The 27,853-nt window shown below is 38.6% G+C and overlaps 1 protein-coding gene across 33 annotated transcripts in view; it reads right to left on the bottom strand.

Annotated features, from left to right (window-relative positions):
- The window catches only part of MICAL2 (microtubule associated monooxygenase, calponin and LIM domain containing 2), a 265,639-nt gene that overhangs the window by 42,372 nt on the left and 195,414 nt on the right, over positions 1-27,853 (bottom strand). For all 33 annotated transcript variants that reach the window (XR_010147486.1, XR_010147477.1, XR_010147476.1 and 30 more), the window contains 2 exons: positions 24,782-24,936; positions 22,241-23,519 (listed from right to left, as the gene is read on the bottom strand). Coding sequence is in view for 22 of the 33 variants with exons in the window: in XM_016920387.4 (XP_016775876.4) it covers positions 22,241-23,519; positions 24,782-24,936 (1,434 nt within the window). In the remaining 11 variants the exon portion in view is untranslated. The remainder of the gene's footprint in view (positions 1-22,240; positions 23,520-24,781; positions 24,937-27,853) is intronic.

Raw genomic sequence — 27,853 nt, 5'->3', positions numbered from 1 at the left:
AAAGAAGAAATTCACACCTAAGCATAGAAATCCCCTTGAGTCTATTGCTTATAGTAAACTATAGATGCATAAAGAGAAACTCTATGAGGTTGGGCAAATAGCTGCTGGAAAGTTGTAGCCTAAACAATCTTGAAAGCTTCTTTAGGACTGAGAGACGTTCAAGTTCTACCTAGCCAGCGTAGAACAAAAATTTGAGGCATTGATAGAGACCACAGAAAAATCACGGGGAATGAATTAGCCCTAGAGTAAAGGTTGTTATAGATTCACCTGAACAAAGCTTAAAAGCAAGCCTTCAAAGGAAAACAAGTGATCTGCAAGTTACCCTACTTCTGCCTGCCAAATATTCTTTACTGCCTATTTAATTCCTTAATTAAAGAAACAAAACATAGACATGCTACAATGTAACATTCAGAGTCTGGCAGCTGGTGAACAATTACTAGATATGTAAAAAAGCAGGACAAGTCTGATAATCAAGAGAAAAATTTGTCAATAAAAGCAGACCTAGAAATGACAGATATGAGGGAATTAGCAGATGAGAATTTTGAAATAGCTATTATAAATGTGCTCAAGAACTCCACCAAAAAAAACTATTATAATAAATCAGTAAAGTTGCAGTACACAAAATTAACATAGGAAAATTAGGAGCATTTCTATACATGAACAACAAACTATCTGAAAAAGAATGAAAAAAATCTCATTTATAATAACTTCAAAAAAAACCCACCTAGGAATAAATTTAACCAAGGAGGTGAAAGACCTATACATTGAAAATCATAAAACATTAATAAAAGAAATTGAAGACACAAAGAAATCAAAAGATATCTCATGTTAATGTATTGAAACAATTACTGTCAACATTTTCACTAAATATATACAGTCAAAGCATTGCAATTAAAAAGAAGATACTGTCAGACTGGATTTTAAAAAAGCAAGAACCTGCTATATATTGTCTATAATAAATTCATTTTAAATATAAAGAGAAATTAAAAGTAAAAATTTAGAAAAACTAGAGTGTGATAACTCGAATCAATAAGAAAGATCATGTGGCTGTATCAAAGTAATCTGTGGACCAGGAATATTAACAAAGATAAAGAGGAACATTCCATAATAAAAGGTAAACCTATCAAGAAAATGAAACAATTTTAAATATGTGTGCACTTGATTAAATTAAAGAAACAAAATACAGACATGCTTGATTAATTAAATATTAATTAATTACAGAGCTCCAAAATACATGAAGCAAAAATTGACCAAACTGAAAAGAAAAATAGGCAATTCAAAAATTATAGCTAAGGGGTATTAACCCTTTTCTCTTGGAAATTGATAGAATAAGTTCACAAAAGTAAGAGTATGCAACTTGTACACGCTATTAAACAACTTGACCTATTTCACATCATAGAACACTTCACCAAACAGCAACAGATTATTTGAAAGTGCACAGGAAACATTTCCTAAGTTAGACGATATCCTTGGCTTTAAAACTATCTTGATAAAGTTCTAAGGAGATTGAAATAATAAAAACCATGTTCTCTGACAACAGGAGAATTAAAGTAGAAATTAGAAATTAATAACGGAAAGATACTCTGGAATATCCACAAAATATTTGAGAATTAAATAATACACTTCTAAATAACCCATAGGTCAAAAAAAGAAATCACAAAGAAAATTAAAACAATGTATTTTTGAGACAGAGTCTCACTCTGTCACCCAGACTACAAAGAAAATTAAAAACAATTTGAACGGAATGAAAACACAACATATTAGAATTTGTAGGATTCAGCTAAAGCAGTGCCCAGAGGGAAATGTATGGCTTTACCTTGTTTATATTAGAACAGAAGAAAGGTTTAAAATCAATGATTTAAGCATACTGTAAGAAGCTAACAAATATGTATTGATTTCAAAGAAGTAAAAATAAGACTGACAATTGACTTTGAAGAGAAACAATGGAAGCTATGAACAATGGCATGATATCATTAAATGATGAAAGACAGTGCCTACTGTCAACTTGCAGTCTATATTCTAAAGAAATATCCTTTAAAAACAAAGGCAAAAGTGAAATGTTTTCAAACAAAACCTGGCAGAATTATCCTCAGCAGACTCACACTAAAAGGAATGCCACGGAGAGTTCTCCAGGCAGAAGAAAACCAATCTAAGATGAAAGTATCGTGATGCAGAAAAAGATGAAGAACCACTAAAATAGAAAATGTGCATGAATCCATGCACATTCAGGACTGTTTCAAACCATAATTATAATATCTATGGGTTTAAAATATGTGTTGAATTAAAATATATGACAGCAATCACACAAAAGTTGAAAGAAGATAAATGGAGTTTAAAGTTTTCTGGCTGGGCGAGGTGGCTCAAGTCTGTAATCCCAGCACTTTGGGAGGCCGAGGCAGGCAGATCACGAGGTCAGGAGATCGAGACCATCCTGGCTAACACGGTGAAACCCCGTCTCTACTAAAAATACAAAAAAAAAAAAAAAAAAATTAGCTGGGCGTGGTGGCGGGCACCTGTAGTCCCAGCTACTCGGGAGGCTGAGGCAGGGGAATGGCGTGAACCCAGGAGACGGAACTTGCAGTGAGCCGAGATCGCGCCACTGCACTCCAGCCTGGGCGACAGAGCGAGACTCCATCTCAAAGAAAAAAAAAAAATAGAGTTTTCTAAAGTCTTAGGTTATCCAGAAGGAGATAAGAGAATTAATTTAATATAGATTCATTTTAGTTATCAATTAACATTATAGTCTCTTGGGTAACCGCCAAAATAATAATGAACAAACTATACATAATGACAAGCACTACATACTATGTATTACATAAATAATAAGTAAAAGAGAAGAAATTGAATTTTTAAATTCCGGATTAATTAAAAATAAAGCAAGAAAAGAGAAAAAATGAACAAGTCAGATGAGACAAATGAAAAACAAACAGTAAACGGATAGATTTAAACCCAAATATATCAGTAATTATGTTAATTGTAAGTAGACTAAATATTCAAAATAAAAGAGACCATCAAATTGGATTTTCAGAAACCCAAACTATAGGTTGCTTATAGGACAGACACTTTAAATATAATAATACAGTAACATTAAAGTAAAAGAAGGAAAACGGGATATCATGTGAAAAACAAACCAAAAGAAACTTTGTATAGCTATCCAAAAAAAAAAAAAAAAAAAAATCAGACCAAGACATTAAGGCCAGAAATACAACAAAAATCAGGGACATTTAATGATTATCAAAGCATCAATTCAAAAGTATACTATAACAATCAGAAATGTGTACATACCTAACAGCATAGCCTCAAACTATATAAAGCAAAAACTTACTTAACCAGAAAGAGAAATAGTCAAACTCCTCAACCATTGTTAGATATTTTAAACAAAGCTCTCTTAGCAAGTGACAGAAAAACCAGACAAAATAAAAAAAAATCAGCAAGGATATAGAAGATATGACTAAACACTATTAATAAATTTGACCTAATTGATAAGCAAATATAGAATATCACATCCAATAACTAGAGTATATTAATATCTATGTACATATACACATATATAAATTATTTGAAGTACATAAGAAACATTTATTAAATTGATGATATGTCAAGCTATAAAGCAAGTATCAACAAATCTCAAAGGACTTAAGTCACACACAGTATGTCTTTGGATAACAGTGGAATTAAGCTAGAAATCAATACAATCATGTAGAAATTGTAGGGTCTCAGAAGCAGCTTTCTCTGACCTTCTCCTGCCTTCCTGGCCTCTCATTCTCCCCCCGCGGTTATTCATAGAAACTAGACTCCCTCTTCCTCAAGGCAGGTCATAACAACCAGAACCCCTTTCCCTCAAAGCCAGACATAAAATCTAAAAATATTACTCTAACTTTCCACCCACCTTTCTGTGTAAATACTGTCCATAAAGAAATGATCTGACTTGCCTTGTTTGACTCTAGATCTTTTTTTTTTTTTTTTTTTTTTTTGAGACGGAGTCTTGCTCTGTCGCCCAGGCTGGAGTGCAGTGGCGCTATCTCGGCTCACTGCAAGCTCCGCCTCCCGGGTTCACGCCATTCTCCTGCCTCAGCCTCCCCAGTAGCCGGGACTACAGGCGCCCGCCATGACGCCCTGCTAATTTTTGTATTTTTTTAGTAGAGACGGGGTTTCACCGTGTTAGTCAGAATGGTCTCGATCTGCTGACCTTGTGATCCGCCCATCTCGGCCTCCCAAAGTGCTGGGATTACAGGCGTGAGCCACAGCGCCCGGCCGACTCTAGATCTTAAGACTCCTATTCCAGAGACGATCCTGCCCCATACCCAAAATAAAGGAATGCTGTACAGAGAGGCCAAGAAAGATCTGAAGAGACAGGCCTTGCTGGGTTTCCCCAGTCTATTAGCATAAGATTTTACTCTTTTTGTCCAATTATATTTCTTCATGACAATCCATATGTTGTTGAACCTAAGCATAAAAATGAACAGTTTCCCTCTATCTTTGGATCTGAATTCTGAAGACTCCCATGTCACAAAAAACTATGATCAAATAAATTTGTATGCCTTTTCTCCTGTTAAACTGCCTTTTGTTGGTGATTTTCAGCAACCTTTCAGAGGGTGAGGGAGAAGTTTTCTCTTGGACTTGACAAAATTAAGTAATATTTTTCTAAACACCCTGTGGATCGAAGAAAAAATATAAATAAATTTAAACTGACTGATGATAAAAGTGTGTCATAACAGAATGACTGGGATGCAGTTAAAGTAGTAATTAGAGAGAAATTTAGAGCCTTACATAAAACACACATCATGCAAAAAAAATAAAAAAAAGTTGAGAAATGTTGTTCTAAGATCCATTTCAAGAAGCTAGAAAAAGAACCACAATTGAACCTAAAGAATGTAAAAGGAAGCAAATAATCAAGATAAGAACAGATTATGAAAGACAATAAAGATAAAGCAGAAATAAAATTGAAAATCAACAAAGCGAAAATTTGACTCTAAAAATACAAAATTAAGAATGATTAAGCAAAAAATGGGCAGAAAACAAAAATTACCAATATTAGGGATGAGAAGTCCCATAGAGTATTATTAAAGGAAATTATTATATAAACTATTATATAATAATAATTTAAAAAATTTGTTTTTATATAAACTATTATAATAAATTAAAAAACGTAGGTTGAATAAATTCATTGGAAACACAATTTGCCAAAACAAACACAAGAAGAAATAGAAAATGTGATTAGTTCTCTATTAAAGGGACTAAATTTATAATTAAAAAACGTTCCACAAAAACAGTTCTAGGTTATATGACTTCATTTGTTTCCCGATGTTTAATAAAAATGTCACCAATATTAAAACAAAAAGCTCTTCCAGAGAACAGAAAAAGGACACTCTCAAGTTGTGTTATGAGACTAGCGTAAGCTTAATACCAAAACCTGATAAAGATATAAAGAAAAATTTGGCCAGGCATGGTGCCTCACACCTGTAATCCCAGCACCTTGGGAGGCCGAGGCAGGTGGATCAGGCCAAGGCAGTCAGAAGTTTGAGACCAGCCTGGCTAACACGGTGAAACGCTGTCTCTAAGAAAAATACAAAAATTAGCTGGTGTGGTGGCGTGCGCCAGCTACTCTGGAGGCTAAGGCAGGAGAATCTCTTGAACCCCAGAGGCAGAGGTCGCAGTGAGTCAAGATTGTGCCACTGCACTCCAGCCTGGGCAACAGAGCAAGACTCTGTCTTAAAATAAAATAAAATAAAATAAAATAAAATAAAATAAAATAAACCAACAACACCAACCAAAAAAAAAAAAAAAGAAAGAAAAATTTTAGGCCAACATCATTTATAAACACAGGTGTGAAACTCTGAAAAATAATTAGTAAATTCAATACAGTGATACATAAAAAGGTAGTACATTACGACCAAGCTGGGTTTATTTCAGGAACACAATAATGATTTAATATTCAAATATCTAAATAGTCCTAGCCAGAGCAGTTAGGCAAGAAAAAGAAATAAGTGGCATCCAAACTGGAAAAGAAGGAGTCAAATAATGCTTATTTGCAGATGACATGATTTTGTATTCAGAAAAACTGAAAGACTCCACACAAAAACCCTTTCAGAACTGATAAACTTAGTAAATTTTCAGGATACAAAATCAATATATAAAAATTAGTAGCATTTCTATACACTAAGAGCAATCAATCAAGATTCTTTTCTGAAAAAGAAATCAAGAAAGCAATCCCATTTATAATAGCTACAAACAAATTAAAAAAAACACCTAGGAATAAATTTAACCAAATAAGTGAAAGATCTCTACAAGAAAAACTATAAAACAATGATGAAAGAAATTGAAGAAGACACCCAAAACATGGAAAGAAGTCTCATCCTCATGAAATGGAAGAATATTGTTAAAATGTCTATACTACCCAAAGCCATCTACAGATTCAATGCAACCCCTATCAAAATACCAATGACATTCTTCACAGAAATAGAAAAAAAAAATCCTAAAATTTGTACAGAACCACCAAAGACCCCAAATAGCTAAAGTATTCCTGAGCAAAAAGAACAAACCTGGAGGTATCATATTCCTTGATTTCAAATTATATTACAAAGCTATAGTAACCAAAAGCATGATACTGGCATAAAAACAGATACATAGACCAATGGAACAGAATAGAGAACCCAGAAATAAGTCCACACACTTACAGTAAACTCATTTTAACAAAGGTGCCAAGAACATACATTGGGGAATGGATAGTTTCTTAAATAAATAGTGCTGGGAAAACTCAATATTCATGTGCAGAAGAATGAAACTAGATTCCATCGTTCACCATACACAAAAATAAACTCAAAGTGAATTAAAGACTTGAATTTAAGGCCTGAAACTATGAAGCTACTAGACAAAAACACTGGAGAAGTGCTATAGGACATTGGTCTGGGCAAAGATTTTTCTGGGAAAGACCTCAAAACACAGCTAACAAAAGCAAAAATAGGCTATTGAGATTATTCAAGCAAAAGAGCCTATGTACAGCAAAGGAAACAATTAACAAAATGACGACACAACCTAAAGAATGAGAGAGAATGTTTGCAGAGTATCCATCTGAAAAGGGATTAATAACCGGAATATATAAGATACTCAAACAACTCAGTACAAAAAACCAAATAATTCAAATAAAAAATGCAAAAGGCCTGAATAGATATTTATTAAAAGAAGACATACAAGTGGCCAACAAGTGTATGAAAAAATACTCAACATCACTAATCATCAGGGAAATGCAAATCCGAGCCACAATGAGATATCATCTCACCCCAGTTAGAATGGCTATTATCAAAAAGACCAAAAAATCAAAAATGCTGGCAAGGATGTGGAGAAAGGGGAACATTTACTTATACACTGTTGGTGGGAATATAAAGTAGTAAAACCATTATGACAAACAGTATGGCGGTTTCTCAAAAAACTAAAAACAGAATTACCATATGATCTAGCAGGCCTACTGCTGAGTATATAACGCAAAGAAAGGAAAACAGTATATTGAAGAGACATCTACATTCCCACATTTATTGCAGCAGAATAGCCAAGATACAGCATCAGCCTAATTGTCCATAAACAGATGAATGAATAAAGAAAATGTGGTATATATATACACAACGGAATATTATTCAGCCATAAAAAATAAAATCTTGTCATTTGCATCAACATGGATGAAACTGAAGGTCATTATGTTAAGTGAAATAAACCAGGCACAGAAAGACAAATATCACATATTATCACTTATACAGGAGCTAAAAATGAAAAAGTGGATCTCATGGAGATAGACAGTAGAATGGTGGTTACCACGGAAGCAGAAGTGGGGAGGGAAGGCTAAAGGGAAGCTGGGTAATGGGTACAAAATACAATTAGTAGAAGAAATAGTTATAATATTTGATAGTACAATAGGAAAATTATAGTTAACAATGATTTATAGTAAATTTCAAAATAGCTAGAAGAGAAGAATTGTAAGTTTCCTAAGACAAAGAAGAGATGAATGTTTGAAGTAATTGATGTTTCAATTACTGATTGATCATGACACATTACATATATGCATCAAAATATCACATGTATCCCAAACACAAACAAAACTATGATTTATCAAGTAAAAAATACAAAAAAGTTACATATAAAATCATGTCATTTAGCACATATTGACTAAAGTAACAAAAGCATATGATTATCCAACAGATGCAGAAAAAGCATTTGCTTACATTTATCATTACTCATGATTAAAACTCATAGCAAGCTAGGAATAGAAGGAAATTTTGTTGATCTAATAAAGGACTAACAAAAGAAATCTGCAGCAAACATTATACTCAATGGTGAAATACAATCTCTCTCATATTGGGAAAGAGACAATGGTGTACACTATCACCACTTCTATTCAGCACTGTATAGGAGGTCCTAGGCAGTGCAATAAGGCAAGAGAATGGAAAAAAAGGTATACAAACTGGAAAGGAAGATGTCAGTCTGTCTTTATTGGCAGACAACATGATTATCTTGCTAAAATTCTATTTAAAAGCTATTACAATAATAAGTGAGTTTAGTAAGGTCAATATAAAGTTAATTTGCTTCTACATATTAATAAGGAACAATTTAAAAGCAAAATTAAGGAAGCAATTTTATTTACAATGGCAACAAAAACATGAAATACTTAAAAGATAAATTTAATATGTGTGAAAAATCCACACACTGAAAACTAAAAAAAAACATTCTAAATTAAAGTGAAAGAAACTTAAATAAATTGAGAGATACACCATTTTCATGGATTGAAAGACCAAACAGGTGTCAGTTTATCCCAAACTGATCTATAGATAACAAGCAAAATTCCAGTAGGCTTCTTTGGTAGAAACTGATAAGCTAATTCTAAAATTTATATGAAAACACAAAAGACCTAGAACAGCCATATTAATTTTTAAGAAAAACAAAGTTGTAAGACTTTCCCTACCTGTTTTCAAGACTTATTCTAGCTGGGCTTGGTGGCTCACACCTATAATCCCAGCACTTTGGGAAGCCAAGGCAGGAGGATCACTTGAGCTCAAGAGTTCAAGACTAGCCTGGACAACATAGTGAGACCTTGTCTCTATTAAAAAAAATTGTTTTTTAATTAGCCAGGCATGCTGGTGTGTGCCTGCAGTCCCAGCTACTCAGGAGGCTGAGGCAGAAGGATCACGTGAGCCCAGGAGTTGGAGGCTGTAGTGAGCTATGATTAAGCCACTGCACTCCAGCTTGGGCAACAGAGTGAGGCTCTGTTTCAAAGACAAGACAAGAAAAAGAAAGGCTTACCCTAAAGCTGCAATAATCAAGAAAGTGTGCTTTTAGTGTGAAGATGATTGTATAGATCAATGGAGCAGATTAGAGAGTACAGAGATAGACCTACACATATATGGTCAATTGATTATATATAAAGGTGTCAAAGTAACTCAATGGGGAAAGAACAGTCTTTAAAACAAGTGGTACTGAAGCAATTAGATACCTCTGGGCAAACAAAAACAACAACAAAACCCATGACTTACATTCACTATAAAAAATTAACTAGAATCTTGCATTCATTGCAATGTAAAAAAATTATCTAGAATCAGATTAAAGGCTGAAGCCGAAAATCTAGAAACTATAAAACTTTTGGGAGAAAACATATGAGGAATTCTTAGTGACTTCGAGTTTAGCAAAGATACTTAACTATAACTCAAATTATAAAAGAAAAAATCAATAAATTTGACTTCATCGTATTAAAAAGTTCTGCTCTTTGAAAGATACTGTAATGAAAATGAAACAACAATCCACTGACTAAGAAAGAATGTTGCAAACATATATCTGATAAAGGATTTATTTATATGCAGAACTCTTAAAACTCAAAACTAAGAAACAACACAATATAAAAATGGGCAAAAGATTTGAAAGCTACTTTACCAAAAAATATACAAATAAAAAATTCATACATTAAAAGAAGCTCAACATCATTAGTCACTAGGGAAATGCAAATTAAAATTGCAATGAGATACCACCATAGGCATTAGGATGGCTAGAATTTGAGTCTGACAATGTCAAGTGTTAGCATGGATGTACAGTAACCGAAACTCTTGTGCATGGTTGTATGGCATGTCACTTTGGAAAATAATTTGACAAGTTTAAAAATAAAACTCAACATGCACTTGCCAAATGACCAAACAACCCCATAGCTAGGAACTTGGCTAAGGCAAATGAAAACATGTCTCTACACAGAGACCTGTGCATTAATGTTCATAGAAGCTTTATTCGCATTCAGAAACTAAACCCCATCTCATGTCTATCAACTGGTAAATGGATAAACAAATGTTGGCGCATCCATACAATGAAATCCTACTAGCAATAAAAAGGAATGGATTACTGAAATGTGCAACAACATGCATAAATCTCAAAAGCATTATGCTAAGTGAAAGAAGCCAGACACAAAAGACAACATGCTGTATGATTCCATTTATATGACATTCTAGGAAAGGCAACACTATTGAGACAGAAAACAAATCAGTGTTTTCCAGGGACTGGGAATATGGAAAAGGGATTAATTCTAAAGAGTCATGAGAAGACCATTTAGGATGGTGAAAATATCTCTATTTTGATTTTGGAAGCAGTTCCATTACTATATACAACTGTAAAAACACATGGAACTGCACATTTTAAAAGGGTAAATTTTATTGCATGTAAATTATACCTCAATAAAAAATTAGAGTTTGGTAGAGTAGATGAATTCAATTGTTTTCCTACCTAAATGACCATATAGTCAATCACAGAACCGACGGATAAATCACTGTATATTCCCACAATGAAATATAGTTTACCAGAAGAATAATGCAACCACAAGAAACAATGAGGATAAATCTCAAAAAAAAATGTTGAAAGAAAAGGTTACATTTACCTAATGAATACTGTTAGAAATCAGTGGTTATCTTTGTGGTAGATGGTAGCCATGTGGGATTAGTGACTGAAAGAAACAGAGGACTTTTGGGGTTCTGGTAATGTTATGTCTTCCTCTAGCTTCTATTACAGGTATGTGTTCAATCTGTGAAAAGCTCTATACTTACGAGTATTTTTCTTTTGTGTATTATAAGCAAGAAAAATGACTATCTAGAAATAAACCTTCAGAAATGCAAAATACCTTTATCAACAATACCGTCAAATGTAAATAATTTTTAAAAATCTGACTAAATAGAGGGCTATAGGGTGTTCTTAGATGGGAAGACTCAATATTCTAAAGCTATCAAATGTCTTTAATCAATTAAAAACCATATCATTTGAATCCGCATTTAAAAAACCCCACATGCCTGGGAAAATATCTAATGAAAATTGTACAAGGTCTCTACAACTAGAAAACATTAAGAAAAATTGAAGACCTCAATAAATTCAGGGATGTATCATGTCCATGGATTTGAAGACTCGCTACAGTAGTACCCCATGTTCACAGTTTCACTTTCCTCAGTTTCAGTTATCCACAGTTGACTGTGGTAAAAAAATAGGTGAGTACACTACAGTAAGATATTTTGTGAGAGCTAGGTCACAGGCACACAACTTTTATTACAGTATACTGTTATAATGATTCTATCATTAGTTGTTAATTTCTTACTGTGGTAATTTATAAGTTAAATTTTATCATAGGTATGTATGTACAGTAAAAAAATGTAGTAGTAAATACAATGATATGGTTTGGCTATGTGTTCCCACCCAAATCTCATCTCCAATTCTAATCTCCAAGTGTCAAAGGAAGGACCTGTAATCCCATATTGAGAGAGGGAAGTGATTGGATTTTGGGGGTGGTCTCCCCCATGCTGTTCTCATGATAGTGAATTCTCACGAGATATGATGGTTATATAAGGGGGTCTTCCCGCTTTGCTTCTCGCACATGCTTTCTCTTGCCTGCCACCATGTAAGATGCGCCTGCCTCCCCTTCTGCCACAATTGTAAGTTTCCTAAGGCCTTCCCAGCCATGTGGAACTGAGAGTCAATTAAACCTTTTTCCTTTATAAGTTACCCAGTCTTGGGTAGTATATTTATAGCAGTGTGAGAATGCACTAATACAGTATTATCCATGGTTTCAGGTATCCACTGGGGGTCTTGGAACGTACCCCCTGTGGATAAGGGGGAAACTACTGTATTGCAAAGATGTTAATTCTCCCCAAATTTATCTATAGATTCAATACAATCCCATTCAAATTCCCAGCAAATGTAGAAATTGATGAATTCATTCCAGAAGTCACATGGCAATGCAAAAGCCAAGAATACTAAGACAATGTTGAAGAAGAACAAAGTGAAGGATTTACTCTAGACTATGACGATTTATTATAAAACCGCATAATGAAAACAGTGTGATTCAGGAACAAGGTCAGACAAACCAGCCAGTGAGACAGAAGAGAAGGACCCAAAACAGACTGCCTAATTTATAACAAAACTGTCACTGTAATACAGTGGGAGGAGAAGAATGTTGTGTGTGTGTGTGTGTGTGTGTGTTTGAGACAGAGTTTCGCTCTTGTTGCCCATGCTGGAGTGCAATGGCACGATCTCAGCTCACTGCAACCTCAGTCTCCCGAGTTCAAGCAATTCTCTTGCCTCAGCCTCCCAAGTAGCTGGGATTACAGGCATGCGCCACCACGCCCGGCTAATTTTTTTTTTGTATTTTTAGTAGAGATGGGATTTCTCCATGTTGGTCAGGCTGGTCTCAAACTGCCCACCTCAGGTGATCTGCCCGCCTCAGCCTCCCAAAGTGCTGGGATTACAGGTGTGAGCTACCATGCCTGGCTGAAGAATGGCCTTTTTAATAAATGCTGCTTAATTGATTGGATAACAACATGGAAGAAAGTAAACCTTCACCTTACCTCACAGAATACCCAAAAATCTATCCCAGTTTCATCATAGATATGACTGTGAAAGGAAAATAATAAGGCTTCTGTAACAGTGTTGTCCAATAGAAATATAATACAAGCCATGCATGTAATTAAAAATTTTCTAATAGCTACATTAAAAATATTTTTAAAATAAAATTAATTTTAATATATTTTATTTACCACCAATTTCAAAAATCATATCATTTCAACTTTTTATTTATTTGTTTATTTGTTTGTGACCAGTATTGGTCTCTTGCCCAGGCTGGAGTGCAGTGGTGCAATCGTGGCTCACTGAACCTCGACCTCCTGGTCTTAAGTGATCCTCACACCTGCTGAGTAGGTGGGACTATGAGCATGTGTCAACATCTCTGGCTAATTTTTTTAGTTTCTATAGAGACAGGGTCTCCTTATGTTGCCCAGGCTGGTCTTGAACTCCTGGACTCAAGCAATCCTCTTCCTCAGCCTCTCAAAGTTCTTATATCTAACAAAGGACTTATATCCAGAATCTATACAGATTACAAATCAATGACAAAAGGGCTAATAACACAATAAAAGTATGGGCAAAAGACTTCAACAGAGACTTCTGACAGAAGAATATCTAAATAAGCATGTGAAAAGTTATGCAACATCATTTGGCATGAGCCACTGCACTGAGCCAAGAATTATTAATGAGATGTTTTACATTATTTCATTCATACTAAGTCTTCAGAATCTGATGCATATTTTACACATATAGTATGTCTCTGTTCAGATGATACATTTTTAATGGTTAAAGTGAAATGTAACCCTATCAAATAAAGTTGTGTTTAATAGAAAACCATTTTACACTGCTTCAGTTTTTAAATTTAAATTAATTAAAAATTAAAAATTCAGTTCCTCATTCACACTAGCTACATCTCAAGTATGAAACAGTGGCTACTGTATTTGGACAGCACAATTCTAGAAGGTAAGCGAGAACATCTACATGACCTTGGAGTAGGGAAAGATTTCATAAACAAGATGCAAACATCAACAGCAATAAAGGAAAGTGATACTGTTTGGCTCCATGTCCCCACCCAAATCTCACCTTGAATGGTAATCCCCATAATCCCCATGTATCAAGGGTGGGACCTGGTGGAGGTAATTGAATCATGGAGGCAGTTTCCTTCATGCTGTTTTTGTGATAGTGAGTGAGTCTCACAGACCTGATGGTTTTATAAGCATCTGGCATTTCCCCTACTTGCACTCACTCTGTCCTGCTGCCCTGTGAAGAGGTGCTTTCCACCATGATTGTAAATTTCCTGGGGCCTCCCTGGCAATGTGGAACTGTGATTCGATTAAATCGCTTTCCTTTATAAATTATCCAGTCTCAGGTATTTCTTCATAGCAGTGTGAGAACTAATACAGAAAGTATTGATAAATTTGGCTTTATCAAAATAAATACTTCTGGCCAGGTGCAGTGGCATCTTCCTGTAATCCCTGCTAACTTGGGAGGCTGAAGTGGGAAGATTGCTTGAAGTCAAAAGTTTGAGGCTTCTGTACTTTATGATTGTGCCACTGCATTCCCAGGCTTTTATTACAGACACTGTCTCTTAAAAAAAAAAAGGTACTTCTGTTTATCCAAAGACATCATTAGAGAGTGAAAAAGGGAGCCAAAGAGTAGGAGAAGACAACACAATAAAAGTATGGGCAAAAGACTTCAACAGAGACTTCATACAGAAGAATATCTAAATAAGCATGGGAAAAGTTATGCAAAATCATTATCAGGCAAATGCAAATTAAAACCATAATGAGACACCACTGTACACCTGTAAAAATAGCAACATCAACAAAACAAAACAAAGCTGAGACTGTCAAGTGTTGACAAGGATGTGGAGCAAGGGGAGCTCTCATTCCCTGCTGAGAGTATATACATTGGTACAACCACTTTGCAAAACTGTTTGATAGTATCTACTAAAACTATCATACATACCTACCCTATGACCTAGCAATTCCACCCCAGGTATATGCTAATGTTCTTTTCTTAACCAAACCCAAGCCAGGCTCCTCTGAATCCTCTTCTTAACTAGGCCTCACCTTGGCCTATGAAAAGAACAGACTCGTGACATAAGTGATTTTGTCCATCCCTTTTCTCTCCACATTAAAAGGCTTAAACAAACACTAACATAGTCTCTGAAAGCTCAAGACCCTATCACTAAGATGGCCGTAGCCTCCCTTAAAGTTCCTGCCTAAGAAAACTCAAGGTTGCCAGAATAATGGACTGCTTGTTTTAGCCGACACGGGATGACAGGCACCACTGTCACTTGTTCTCAGAACATTTATTAAAAAGAGCTTACAACATGAATCCTTTCTCTGTCCGTTTGAGACATATATGTATCTCCTACAACTCAGGAGTGTCTTTCTCAAGGACCTGATAAGCCATTCCTTTGAAATGTAATCATTGGAAGGATAGGGCCACTGTCTCCCAGTCTCTGTGGAAAGACAGAATTCTGACTTTATTAACTGCCAGCTAACAGATGCAGCTGGACTAACCTGCATGGACACTGACCAGCCCTTTGTGATTTTTCACTTCCCTGACTCTACTGAGCCCCAGCCTGACCACCTCCCTATGCCCTCCTTCTCCCTGTAAAACACTCAGTCGCTTCTGTAGAAATTGAAGTTGAGCTCAGTTTACACTGGAACCTCTATCTTATTGCAATAGCATGTTACTGATTAAAATCTGCCCTTACTGTTTTAACTAGTGTCCAGCTTTATTTATCCTTAGCAATGCTCAACAGACACAAGCACATATGTACACCAAAAATACGTACGTATAAGAGTGCTCCTAACAGCACTATTCACAATCAAAACAACTGAAAACAACCTCAATGCCCAAAAACAGAAGGCACGAATAAATTATGATATAGTCATACAATGGAATAAAATGGAGCAATGGAAAAGAACAAACCACTTCTGCACATAACATGGATAAATCCCCTCCAAAGAATGTGATATGGTTTGGCTGTGTACCCACCCAAATCTCAACTTGAATTGTATCTCCCAGAATTCCCATGTGTTGTGGGAAGGACCCAGGGATGGGTAATTGAATCATGGGGGCTGGTCTTTCCTGTGCTAGTCTCGTGATAGTGAAAAAGTCTCATGAGATCTGATGGTTTTATTAGGGGTTTACTCTTTCACATCTTCCTCATTTTCTCTTGCCACTGCCATGTAAGAAGTGCCTTTTGCCTCCTGCCATGATTCTGAGGCCTCTCCAGCCATGTGGAACTGTTAAGTCCAATTAAACCTCATTTTCTTCCCAGTCTCGGGTATGTCTTTATCAGCAGTGTGAAAACGGACTATTACAGAATGTTTAATGAAAGAAGCCAGGCACAAAAGAGTATATACTTGTATGGGTTTTTCTATTGTTGTGGAACCAATTCCCACAAGTTTGGAGGTTTACAACAACACCCTTTTATTATCTTACAGTTCTGTAGGTTGGAAGTCCAGGCATGGCTCAATGGGGCCCTTTGCTCAGGGTCTTATAAGGCTGCAATTAAAGTGTCAGCTGGGCTGCAGGTCTCATCTATAGCTCAGGGTTCTCTTCCAAGCACATTCAGTTTGTTGGCAGAATTCACTTCCTAGTGGTTAGAGGGCATAGGGTCTGTTTTCTTGCTGCTTGTCAGCTGGAGGTCAATCTCAGCTCCTAGAGGCCTCTTGTTCATAGGCCCTCCCACACCATAGCAAATTTACTACTTCTTCAAGCCCAGGAGGACCATGTCTCTCTCAAGCTATGAATCCAGTCTCTGACTTCAGGAAGTCCTTGTTAAGGGCTCATCTGATTGAGTTAGGCCCACCCAGGACAATCTCTCTTTTGATTAACTCAAAGTGAATTGTTTTGGGGCTTAACTATATTTGCACAATCCCCTAACTTAATCATGGGATGAAATGAAATCCATCATATTTATGTTCCCACCGTATTCCAGAGGACTAGATTCTTTTTTTTTGAGATGGAGTTTTGCTCTTGTCACCCAGGCTGGAGGGCAATGGTGTGATCTCAGCTCAATGCAAACTGTGCCTCCTGGGTTCAATCAATTCTCCTGCCTCAACCTCCCGAGTAGCTGGGATTACAGCGCCTGCCACCATGCCCAGATAATTTTTGTATTTTTAGTAGAGACGTGGTTTTGCCATGTTGGCCAGGCTGGTCTTCAATTCCTGACCTCAGGTAATCCACCCGCCTCTGCCTCCCAAAGTACTGGGATTACATTTGTGAGCCACCATGCCCAGTCTAGAGGACTAGATTCTACACAGCAAGCACACTAGGGAGCAGGAAGCATGGGGTCCTTTTAGAATTCTGCCTACCACAATAATGAATGATTCAATTTTTATAAAGTAAAACCAAATAAAATAAAAACTGCAAGAGTAATCTAAGATGATAAGAGGCAGATGATAAGTACCTTTGTTGGGCAGGGCATATAATGGGGAGAAAGCATGAGGGAGTCTTCTGGGTGTTGATAACATTCTATAGCTTGATCTCAGGGGCGATTACACAAATGTGCATTTTGCAAAAATTCATCAGCTGTAGGCTTAATATTTGCGGATGTTACTGTATGTATGTAATACTGCAATAAAAATGTTTATGCAAAAAATTAAAGGTTCTCAGGGCATGTTCTTTAATTATACACAAGAATGATAACTAGCATTAAAATTGTTTCTATAAGATGACCACTGACAAGTACCTGAAATTAGTTTATGCCTCCAAGTAATTCAAATATGCTGATAAGTTTATGTACACCATTAATTTAATTGGAAAGTTGTCTTGTAAAAATACAAACAAATTAAATAATTTCAGCCTGGCTCTTATTCAAATGATCATAAATATTAGGTACTTCAATTTGAATGAGCATGATGCTGTTTTCTCTCTCCATTGCATGGAAGTGTGTACCCCCAAGTTAAATGCAGAGGCAACAGTGTCAGTGCATATATGTGAGTGTGTGTTTGCTGGACTGAGCAAGGAAACTAAAAAAAAAGACTGATGGGTCTAATCTGATAGGCTAGGTAAAATCTTTACATTCTTAGGATACTGACCTAAGAACACTTGAAAGAAACACAAAACTCTTCTAAGAGATAGGTGCAGGCACTACTTCCAGCGCTAACTCTAACCTAATTCCATTCTGTACATTCCCATTCTGTTCCAAGGCAAGGAAGTCATACTATTTTCTGATGAATATAAATGAATGTAGCTCTCCATGCTAAGCAAGCCAGGAAAATATATTTACCCTAAGTTATTGTAATTAGCACATACAGAGATCATATAAAAGTGATATCAATGAACTGTAGGCCAATATTCCCTATGAATTAAATGCAAAAATGTTAAATAAATTATCAAAGATAATCAAAAAGTAATAAGACATCATGCAAAGTAATAAGACAAAGTAATAACACATCATGACCAAGTGGTATTTATCTCAGCAATGCAAGGATGGTTCAATACCCATAAATCTACTATATAATTCATAATATTAATCAAATTAAGAAGAAAAAAATCAGACATCTCAAAAGATGCTGAAAAGACATTTGATGAAATTCAACATCCATCTGTGATTAAAAATACTCTCACCAAAACAGAACTAGATGGCTATTTCCTCCAAATGATAAAATATATCTCAGTCAACCCAGAAGCCAGTTACCGTGCTTAACTGGGAAAAACACCAGCAGCATTCTCATTATGAGTAGGAATATATTAAGGAAATAATTATCACTACTTTTATTTAACATTTTTCTGGAGAGTCTAGAAACAAAAGAAACCAGGGAGACAAGATAAATCAGAGGTATACAATTTAAAAGCAAAAAGTAAAGTTATAATTTGCAGGTGTTATGATTGTATATATGGGGGGAACTCAGGGGAATCCATTGAAAAACTTTTATAACAAAGAGGAATTAATAAAATGGATGGGTACAAAATTACCACACAAAAATCAATAACTTTCATATATACAAACAACAGTAGAATGATAAACTGGAAAATATCTTGTTGACAATAGCAACAAAAACTAATATATCTATTAATAAAATTAATAATTATGCTAGATCTATATGCTGTAAAGTGTAAAATATTCCTGAGGGTCACAAAAAAGACATGAACAAATGGAAAGATAACTCATATCATAATTTTATAAGTTCTTGCCAAGTTACTTATAAATTTAACTCAATCCCATGAGAGTATTCACAGGACTTTTTTTTTGGTAGATAGACAAGCTTATACTAAGTTCATATAGAACATCAAAGGAGCAAGGAGAGCCAGGAGATTTTAGAAAAAGAAAATCAATAATGGAATACTCTTCCTATCAGATAGTAAAATACCTAAAATAAAAAAATATATAAATACATAAAATTAGAAATTTAAAACAGTGTGGTATTGATATATAACAGACAACTAAATGGAATATAATAGATGGTGTGGAAATAAGTCCAAGTTCAGGAATTTTATATATGATAAATACGTCATCTCACATAAGAGAGGGAAAGAGAGATTATTCACTGATTTTTTAGGATAGCCAGGGAAACATCTAAAAAGTAAGGCAGAATCTATAGCTCACATTTTATACTAGGATAATTTCTTGATGTAAATACTTAAATATAAAAATATTGAAAACAATCAAGAAGACTAGAAGAAACTGTGAGAAAATTCTTCTACAAACTTGGAAGAAGCTCTTTCTAACTACTATATAAAACCCAGAAGACATGCAATAAAAATGTTTCAAACTACTATATAAAGCTAGAAATTTTACTTAAGAAAAGCCACTGTAAATAAAGTCAAGCACAAACAAGAAACTGGTAAAAAGTACTTGTAATTTGTATCATTACAAAAAAGGGCTAAATTTCCCTTTTGATAAAGAATCCCTACATACTATTAAGAAAAACCCAACAAACCAATAGCAAACTGGACAAAGGACAGAATCAACTGGTCACAGAAAAGGAGATGCAAATGGCTTCTCAACATATAAAAAGATGTTCAATCACGTTATTAAACAAAAAATGAAATTCACACCACTCCGAAATCTATATTTCACCGTCAGATCAGTAACACACCAGTTAGTGCAAATGTAGAAATTGAGTTCTCATACTTTGCTGCTGGGAATGTGAACAAGCACACTGTGATGAAGGACAAGTTGACAATATCTATCAAAATTCCCAATTCACATATCCTTTGCTCCAGCATTTCCACTTCTAAGAATTTATCCTAAAGATAAATTCACGCACATGCTTAATGGCCTAAGCTATCAGTTAATTATTGTAGCACTGTTTGCAATAGCTAAAGATTTGAAATAACTTAAACTTTGCATCATAGGGGGCTGGCTACATCAATTATGTTACATCTACACACTGGGATACTGTACAGCTATAAAACAAAAGAAGAAAGTGCTTTACGTACTAATATGGAATGAGCTCCAAAATAAAATGAAAAGTTCACAAAAAGTGCACACAGCATGCTGCCATGCTATCATTTGCGTTAAAAAAAGAAAAAATATAGTATATAAATTTGCTCTTACATGCATAAATTCTGTCTGCAGGAATGCCTAAGAAACTGATGACAATATCTATCACCAGGATAGGACCTGGATTGCTCAGGGACAAGGAAGGGAAAGAGGACTTTTTATTTTGCACCTTTTGTACCCTTTGATTTTGAACCATGCAAATGTATTATCAAAAAATGCATAACACATTAAATTTTGTGATGTGTGACATAATATACCCTTATGTCACACATCACAAAATTTAATGTGTTATGCATTTTAGTAGTTTATTAAATAATCTATTTAATTTATTAAACTAAAGTTTAATAGTTTATTAATTTATTATGCATGTTTAAGAGTTATACTGCAGCCTTTCCATGCTTATCCTAAACCTGGTTGAAAATAAAGTCTCTTGTTAATCTATACAGCTGTTTGATTAAGGTACTACTGAAGAGAAATAATATATTACTTGAAAACTTATGTTTCAAAATAGAAGTTAAATAAGAAAATAAAAAAGCTTTTTAGGAAAAAAGAAAAACAAAGTTGATCAACAATAGGGATGGTAGGATCACAGTTTGTTCAAAGCAGTCAAACAAGTATCAACGACAAAAAAGAACTCATGTGAATGTTTAGCTAAACTGTCTCTAAGGGAATAGACTAAAACTTTGGCAAGGAGGAGAGGGGATGAGATAATACATTTTAGTTTTTATTAGATATTTCCATATTGTTGGATTACTCTGATTATTTGATATATTAATTTTAGAATTTAAAAATTTTAATCAGGTTTAAATTAAAAAGCCTACATTTTCATTGGTGGTAAGCAAATACGCGTTAAGTGTTTAGGCTAGGAGTTTAAAGGGAAAAACATTATATGCATAAAGATGTTCATTCAACACCATATGTAAAATATAAATATATGCATATATAACATATATACAAATATAAGTTAACAATAAGACAATAGTTCATTAAATAACATACCCACCAGACAGGATATTCAATTAAATCACATTTATGTATACTACATGGTAATTGGCATAATATCTATGATATAATGTTGACTTTTAAATGATACAAAATTTTTGGCTAGGCATGGTGGCTCATACCTGTAATCCCAACACCTTGGGAAGTCAAGGTGAGAGGATTGCTTGAGGTCAGGAGTTTGAGACCAGCCTGGGCAACATATTGAGACTCCATCTCCACAAAAAATAAAAAATTAGCTGGGTGCTTCAGTCCAGGAGTTTGAGGCTACAATGAGCCATGATCAGGCCACTGCCTTCCAGCTTGGGGGACAGAGAAAGACCTGTTTCTCTAAAAAAAAAAAAAAAAAAAAAAAGAGCCTGGTGGCTCATGCCTGTAATCCCAACACTTTGGGAGGTTGAGATGGGTGGATCACCTGAGGCCAGGAGTTTAAGACCAGCCTGGCCAATATGGTAAAACCCCATCTCTACTAAAAATACAAAAATTAGCTGGGCGTGGTGACACACATCTGTAATCCCAGCTACTTGGGAAGCTGAGGCATGAGTATCACTCGAACCCAAGAGACAGAGGTTGCAGTGAGCTGGGATCATGCCACTGCACTCCAGCCTGGGTGATAGAGTGAGACTCTGCCTCAAAAAAAAAAGATACAAAATTTTATGTACAACTTAGTAAAAAATATTCCTATGGAAAGAAAGAAAATAAATGAGAAAGTGGTGGTAGGGTTATGGTTGACTGGTCTCTTTTCAACCTTCTATAATTTCAAAACTAATTTTTTCAGATTTTTTTCAAATTTTTTGCCTTTAAAGTTTTCCTACTTTTGTTAGTATTTGAGAAGCAAAACGAAGTGAAAGATGCCTGCTTGTCGATGCAATGAAGATAACTAACTGCCCAGCATGAAGGGCAGACATTTATCAGGACAGAGCCACTTACCTGCACCTCCCGCTGTAGGAGGAGGAGGAGGAGGAGGAGGAGCTGCCTGGCGCAGGGAGGTGCTTTTGAAAGGCTGCAGCAGCTTCTCCAGGGCCTGCGCACTATCTTCAGGCAGCACCTTCCTCTTGGGGCTGCCAAAGAGGTCCCTGATGTCCTTTCTTTGTCTGGATTCTTGGAGGAAATTCTCAAAAGATTTGTCTTTGAGTCTGAGGGAGGAAAAAAGTGAGATTCTTTTCTTTGGAGGCTTAGAAGCATCTGGGAAGTTCTCTTGCAAACTCACTTTCTCGAGGAGTGTGGGGACATCTTCAATCTTGCTGCAGGGTGGGGACCTAAGTGCAGGAAAGACCTTGGATGGCCGATTGGGCAAACTGTGGGTGCGGAGGGCAGGGTCAGGAGGGCTAAAGGCTGAGGACTGGTTTCTCCCAGGGGAATGCTGGTCCCTGTCTTTATTGGAATTGGTTTTCCGAAGGCTGAATGAGCGAGTGCAGGCCTGTGTGGGCAAAGTTTTGGATTCTTGCTTGGCCCAGGCCTTCTTCCCACCTTCAGAGTTGGAAACGAGGGGCTCTAGAGACCTTCGGATGGCATTGGCTATGAGCCGCAGTGGGGACTTGGGTGGAGGCACGCTTCGCTCCCCCTGAGCTTGTTCCGCAGGGGTCCCCATCTTCTCCTGAGCCCCTCTCTGGGTTGGCAGGGGCTCTCTTGCTGCCCTAGGGAGCAGCAGGGGGCGGACTGGTTTTAGCACACGGCCTCCTCTACCATTCTCAGCACTTTTCTGGGAAAGTCGCTCCCCAGCTTTGAGGTGCACACTCTCAGGGATGGAGTCATTCCAATCCAACAATATGGTCTTCTGCTCCTGAGTGAGGACTAACTTCTTCAGGCCCAACTTCTCCTTTGCCAGCACTGGCCCTCCCTCTTCTTCCTTCCTGGCTCCAGTACTCCCTTTTTCCCGGTCTTCTCCAGCCAAGGGAGATAGCTCTTGGCCTGTCCAGCTCCTGTCCTTCCCCCAGATGGGGTGTGGGTCTCTGTGGTTGCTTCCGATGTCCCCAAGAGGGGCCTCTGCTGGCTGGCACTCATCAGAAGTCATCTCTGCAGGGTCTGAGAGGCCATCTTCACCAGGGCTCACCAGGCAGTACTCTGCCCACTCTGGCTTTGGGTGATGAGGCAGATACAGGGGAATTTCCCTGGGTGCTCCTTGGGCTATGGCTCGCCTCCGAAAGGTTGGGGTGGGAGGACTTGGATGACCTCTCGAGACTTGCGAGAGGGGCCCAGAAGCTGTCATCTAGATGGGATGGGCAAAAATAGCAGTTATTTAAAAATTTTCATCATTTATTTATAAGATGAAAGCAAATCTCAATCTACAACCCCCTCCCTGTTTTTTCTTCCCATCTCAGATGCCCAAATTAAAAAATAATTTTGCCTAAGATGATTTTAAAGGGATACTCTTTGTTCTAAGTAGCTGCCTTGGGTCCTGCCAGGATCTGCCTGGAACCCCCGAATCAGTACTGACGAAAGGCTTTTCTGAATCCCAGATTAGCTGGGTTGGAAGCCAGGGGGAAGGCAAAGGTAGGACCCTGCTGTTGATAAGCTCCTGGGCCCATGATGGTAGGACTGGCTGGGCCTCTGTGGGTGGCCAGGCACATAGGGGAAGATAAGCTCTTCATTTTCTTGCTCAGCCATTGTCTCTACTAAAAGGCATGATCCACCCATAGGTATGTTCCTCCAACAACCAAGAAACCAAGGCTTCTTCCTTGGAGGCCATCAAAGTAAGAAGCGACAGTCACTCTCTGGGCTGAAGCTTGGTGGCACAAGGGTGGCCCTTAAGACCTTTCAATGACCCTTTTTAACCTCCCACATTGCACCACTGAGAAAGTAGCTATTTCTAGCATGCAGGAACTTGGCCCTTGGCAAAGAGGGAACATGAGTGGACTCTAGGGGTGGCTGTGCCCTCCCAAGAGCTCTGGTGCCTGAAGGGCAGGTCATAGCACAGGGGCTTCACCAGAGCACCCATCTTTTCTGTCTTGTGCATTCTACTTTCCAGAGTCTAGAACAGGCCTGGCAGGTAACAGAGGCTTCATAAATACATACAGAAGGAAAGAGTCCAGCCTGCATACCAATGATGACATTTTATATTCAAGGGAGATGTTGCTTCCAAGGTTCTTGGACCCTACCAAAGGGATGCTCACTTCTGTGCCTGCCATCCTACAGCTGCAAATTCCTCAATGCCCTTTGCAAGTTCTCAAGGGAAAGGTGTCCTAGCAGCTCTGTATCTCATGGAGACCTGGCATGGAGTCTAAACCCTGTAAAGTTTGCTGAGGGAATGACTGTGTCCTCAGGGATGGCTGTGAAGGAACAGCAGGAGCTTTTGTGAAAGGTATACATGAAGGCAGCTGGGGTAGACCCTTGACAGAGTATCTTCTGGCGCTGGCTTTGCACTTAGGTTGACCTATGAGCACGTGGAATCCAGAGATAAGTGTGGAAGGTGGGAAGAGTACAGGTAGCTTAGCTTCCTGACACCTGGGCAGGACCCACAGGGACACTCACCTGAGGCGGGGAGGAACCATCTGGAGCATTCCCAGAAACACTGGTTGAAGAAGAAGATGGTGGGGAAGATGAATGGGAAGACAATGAAGGAAGAGGAAGAGAAGGAGAAGGGTCCTTAGGAGGTGACATAGTTCTTTTGTTCACTGGCGTCAAACCTACCAAGGAAAGAACACGCTCTTCATTACAAAGGTGTTATTATTTTATCAAGAAAAGAGGAGGCTTTAAGTGAAGCTCCAATTCTATAAACAGTCAGAAAGAGGAAGATGTCAGAGCCTGACTCAGAGGTTCCTGGTGCCCGAGGCGTGGGACTCAGAGGAATGGGTAGAGCAGTGGCAGGGTCCCGTGGGGCAAAGGAAGTCCCAGGGTGAGAAGTCTAATAACCATTGTGTTTCAGACTCATGCGATGATGCTCTTGAGAGATGTATCAGGGCATTTCCAGAACATTTCTTAGAAATGCTCATCTGCCTCCAAAGAGCATCCTAAAACCATTGTGGTTGGGAGCTGGGCTGTGTTAAATCACTCAGTCAATAAACCACCTGAGCTTTCTTCTCACGAGATGCTAGACCCTTAGCCATGGGCACAGACAGGATAGACATCCACAACTAATGAGATGGGCTCTTTCTTCTCAAATGTGTGCCAAGAGGCTCTCAGACAGGAAGAGTCGTTTGAGATTTGAAGAGCACACAAGAGAGGGAGGTTACAGTGAGTATCAAATCATTGGAAGGATATGGAGTGGGCCCATGCCAAGCTCCTGTTGGTCAGGGAACAAACAGGATATAGTGTGGCTACTCAGAGATGGAGGTGAAAGGAGTGGGGCAGGGCCCTGAGGACAGGCCTGGTTCAGTGCTGTGGGGGGCTGAGATCATCTAGTCTGCTTAGAGCAGAATTCTGACAGTCATAGCCTACTGTAAGATCAACCAAGCTCACATGTGTGCACTGTCTTCCTCTCCCTCTCCCCTCCTTCTCCCGCTCTCCCCTTCCTCCCCTCAAGCATGGTAACCTTAAATCTAAAATCTCAAACATTTTGTCTCCATATTGGGTCATTTGAGATCACTTGTCCTCAAATTGATTCAGTAAAATGCCATGCACCTTTTCAGATCTGCCCTCTCAGTACCTACCCCCAGCCCAACCAGCCCTCCCATGAACCGTGGTGGCACGTAGGGATGTCCCCCAGAAACTCCCCAGGACCGCCACGTGGAATGAGTCCACTCTCTTGTTCAACTCCCTGCTTCTGGCCACTCAGCCGACCCATTCAGATTTTCATGCAGGGTGTCTAGCCTTCAGATTTTCATCCGCTTCTTAGCGCAACACAATCCCCTGGTCTTAGTTTCCCCAAAGCTCTGAGTGATAAGCTCTTCCTCAGGGACCCACACAGGCCAGGCCAAACCCACGTCCCATCCCAAGAAGAGTCCCATTGAGTCCCCTCCACCCCCAGGAGGCCACACCGTTCTCGATATTCTGTCCTGCCTTCTCCCATACATCAATGCGAACATGTGCGACTGTGTGTCCCAGCCGTGGGCTCTGAACAGATGGCACCACTGCACACGGTCAGCAAGCTCCCAGAGGGAGGCCTCGCAGAAAGCTTTGGAGGGAAAAGGTAATTCTGGGAACAGATCTGATCTGAGGGCGGCAGGAAGGAGCTGCTGGGGAGGCGGCTGGCCTGCCTCCCACTACCACACCCCCATCGCAGCCCACGATTAGAAGGTTCAAGCCTAAAAAGGCAAAAGTTGTGAGTCAGTCCTTGCCTTGCTTCCCGTCCTTGTCCTCAGCTTGCCAAATTCCTGCCAAATTCCTTCTTCCCTTCCTCCTTGCACCCTCATTCTCCCTCTCTGCCATCTTCTGAATCAAACTCCTTCACTTGCCTCAAGTCCCCTCAGCTCAGCAGACTGCCTTTTTGTTCCCCCTGAGCATCCCTCAGGGACTTCCTGACAGGAAGCCAGGGCCACCTCAGGAAACAAGCCTGACAGAAACACCTCAGGTCTCACGAGGTCATGACCCAGAAGCCACTCCCTTCTTCTCCTTTCTCTAATTCCCACTCCCACCCCTGCTAGGGGGTCTCTTTCTCTCCACATGTGGTCCTCATGCACTGCCTTCAAGATGGAACTCCAGCAGGGCTTGAGGAGATGGGGGAAGCAAAGCCCCAGCTCAGGCCGAGCCACTTGTCCCTGGGCTGCCATTCAAGCCACTGCTTGGGAGGTGGGCACAGCCTGGGGAGAGAGGTGATGAGAAACCTACCCTTCCTGATGCCCACTGTGTCTTGGGGTTCTCTCAGAAGATGGTGAAGGGGAGCCTGGAAGTCCACTCCTTCACACACATACCAGCTGCCTGGCTCTGAGCAAGTTACTTAACCCCTGTCTCCTCATCCAACAAGTGGGCTGTCTGCTGCAGCTTCATGGGGTGGTTGAGCGGATAACATGGGCTAAAAAGAGATTGCCAGTTGGCCAGGCATGGTGCCTCACACCTGTAATCAGAGCACTTTTGGAGGCCGAGGTGGATGGATCACTTGAGCTCAGGAGTTCAAGACCAGTCTGGCCAACATGGCGAAACCTTGTTTTTACCAAAAATACAAAAATTAGCCAGGCATGGTGGTGCGCGTCTGTGGTCCCAGCTACTCGAGAGGCTGAGGTGGGAGGATCACTTGAACCTGGGAGGCGGAGATTGCAGTGAGCTGAGATCACGCCGCTGCACTCCAGTCTGGGTGACCAAGTGAGACCCCATTTCAAGAAGAAAAAAAAAAAAAAAAGAGGTACCCAGTGGCACAGGACACAAAGTAAAAGCTAGTTGTCAGCAAAATATGAACTCCATTAGTTTCCCACCCTCTCACGCACTCAAGCCGCGTCCAGTAAAGACATTGCTGAAGCCCTGGCCCATTCCAGAGGGGGCTGCACACTCTATCCAGCCAGGATTTCTCCAACTCTTGAGCCAAGAGCTCCTCATTGGCCAACTCACATCCCCCTCTGCTGGCTGTTTCCTTGAAACCTTGGTATGGCCCACCCGGGGCTGCCTTGCCTTCTGCAGGGGTCTCAGTCACACGTGCAGCTGGCCCTTAGGGTTGTTTTGTGCGAAGGAGGC

Source organism: Pan troglodytes, chromosome 9 (assembly GCF_028858775.2).
Source record: "Pan troglodytes isolate AG18354 chromosome 9, NHGRI_mPanTro3-v2.0_pri, whole genome shotgun sequence".
Classification (NCBI taxonomy): domain Eukaryota; kingdom Metazoa; phylum Chordata; class Mammalia; order Primates; family Hominidae; genus Pan; species Pan troglodytes.
This window is presented reverse-complemented; position numbering and strand designations above follow the sequence as displayed.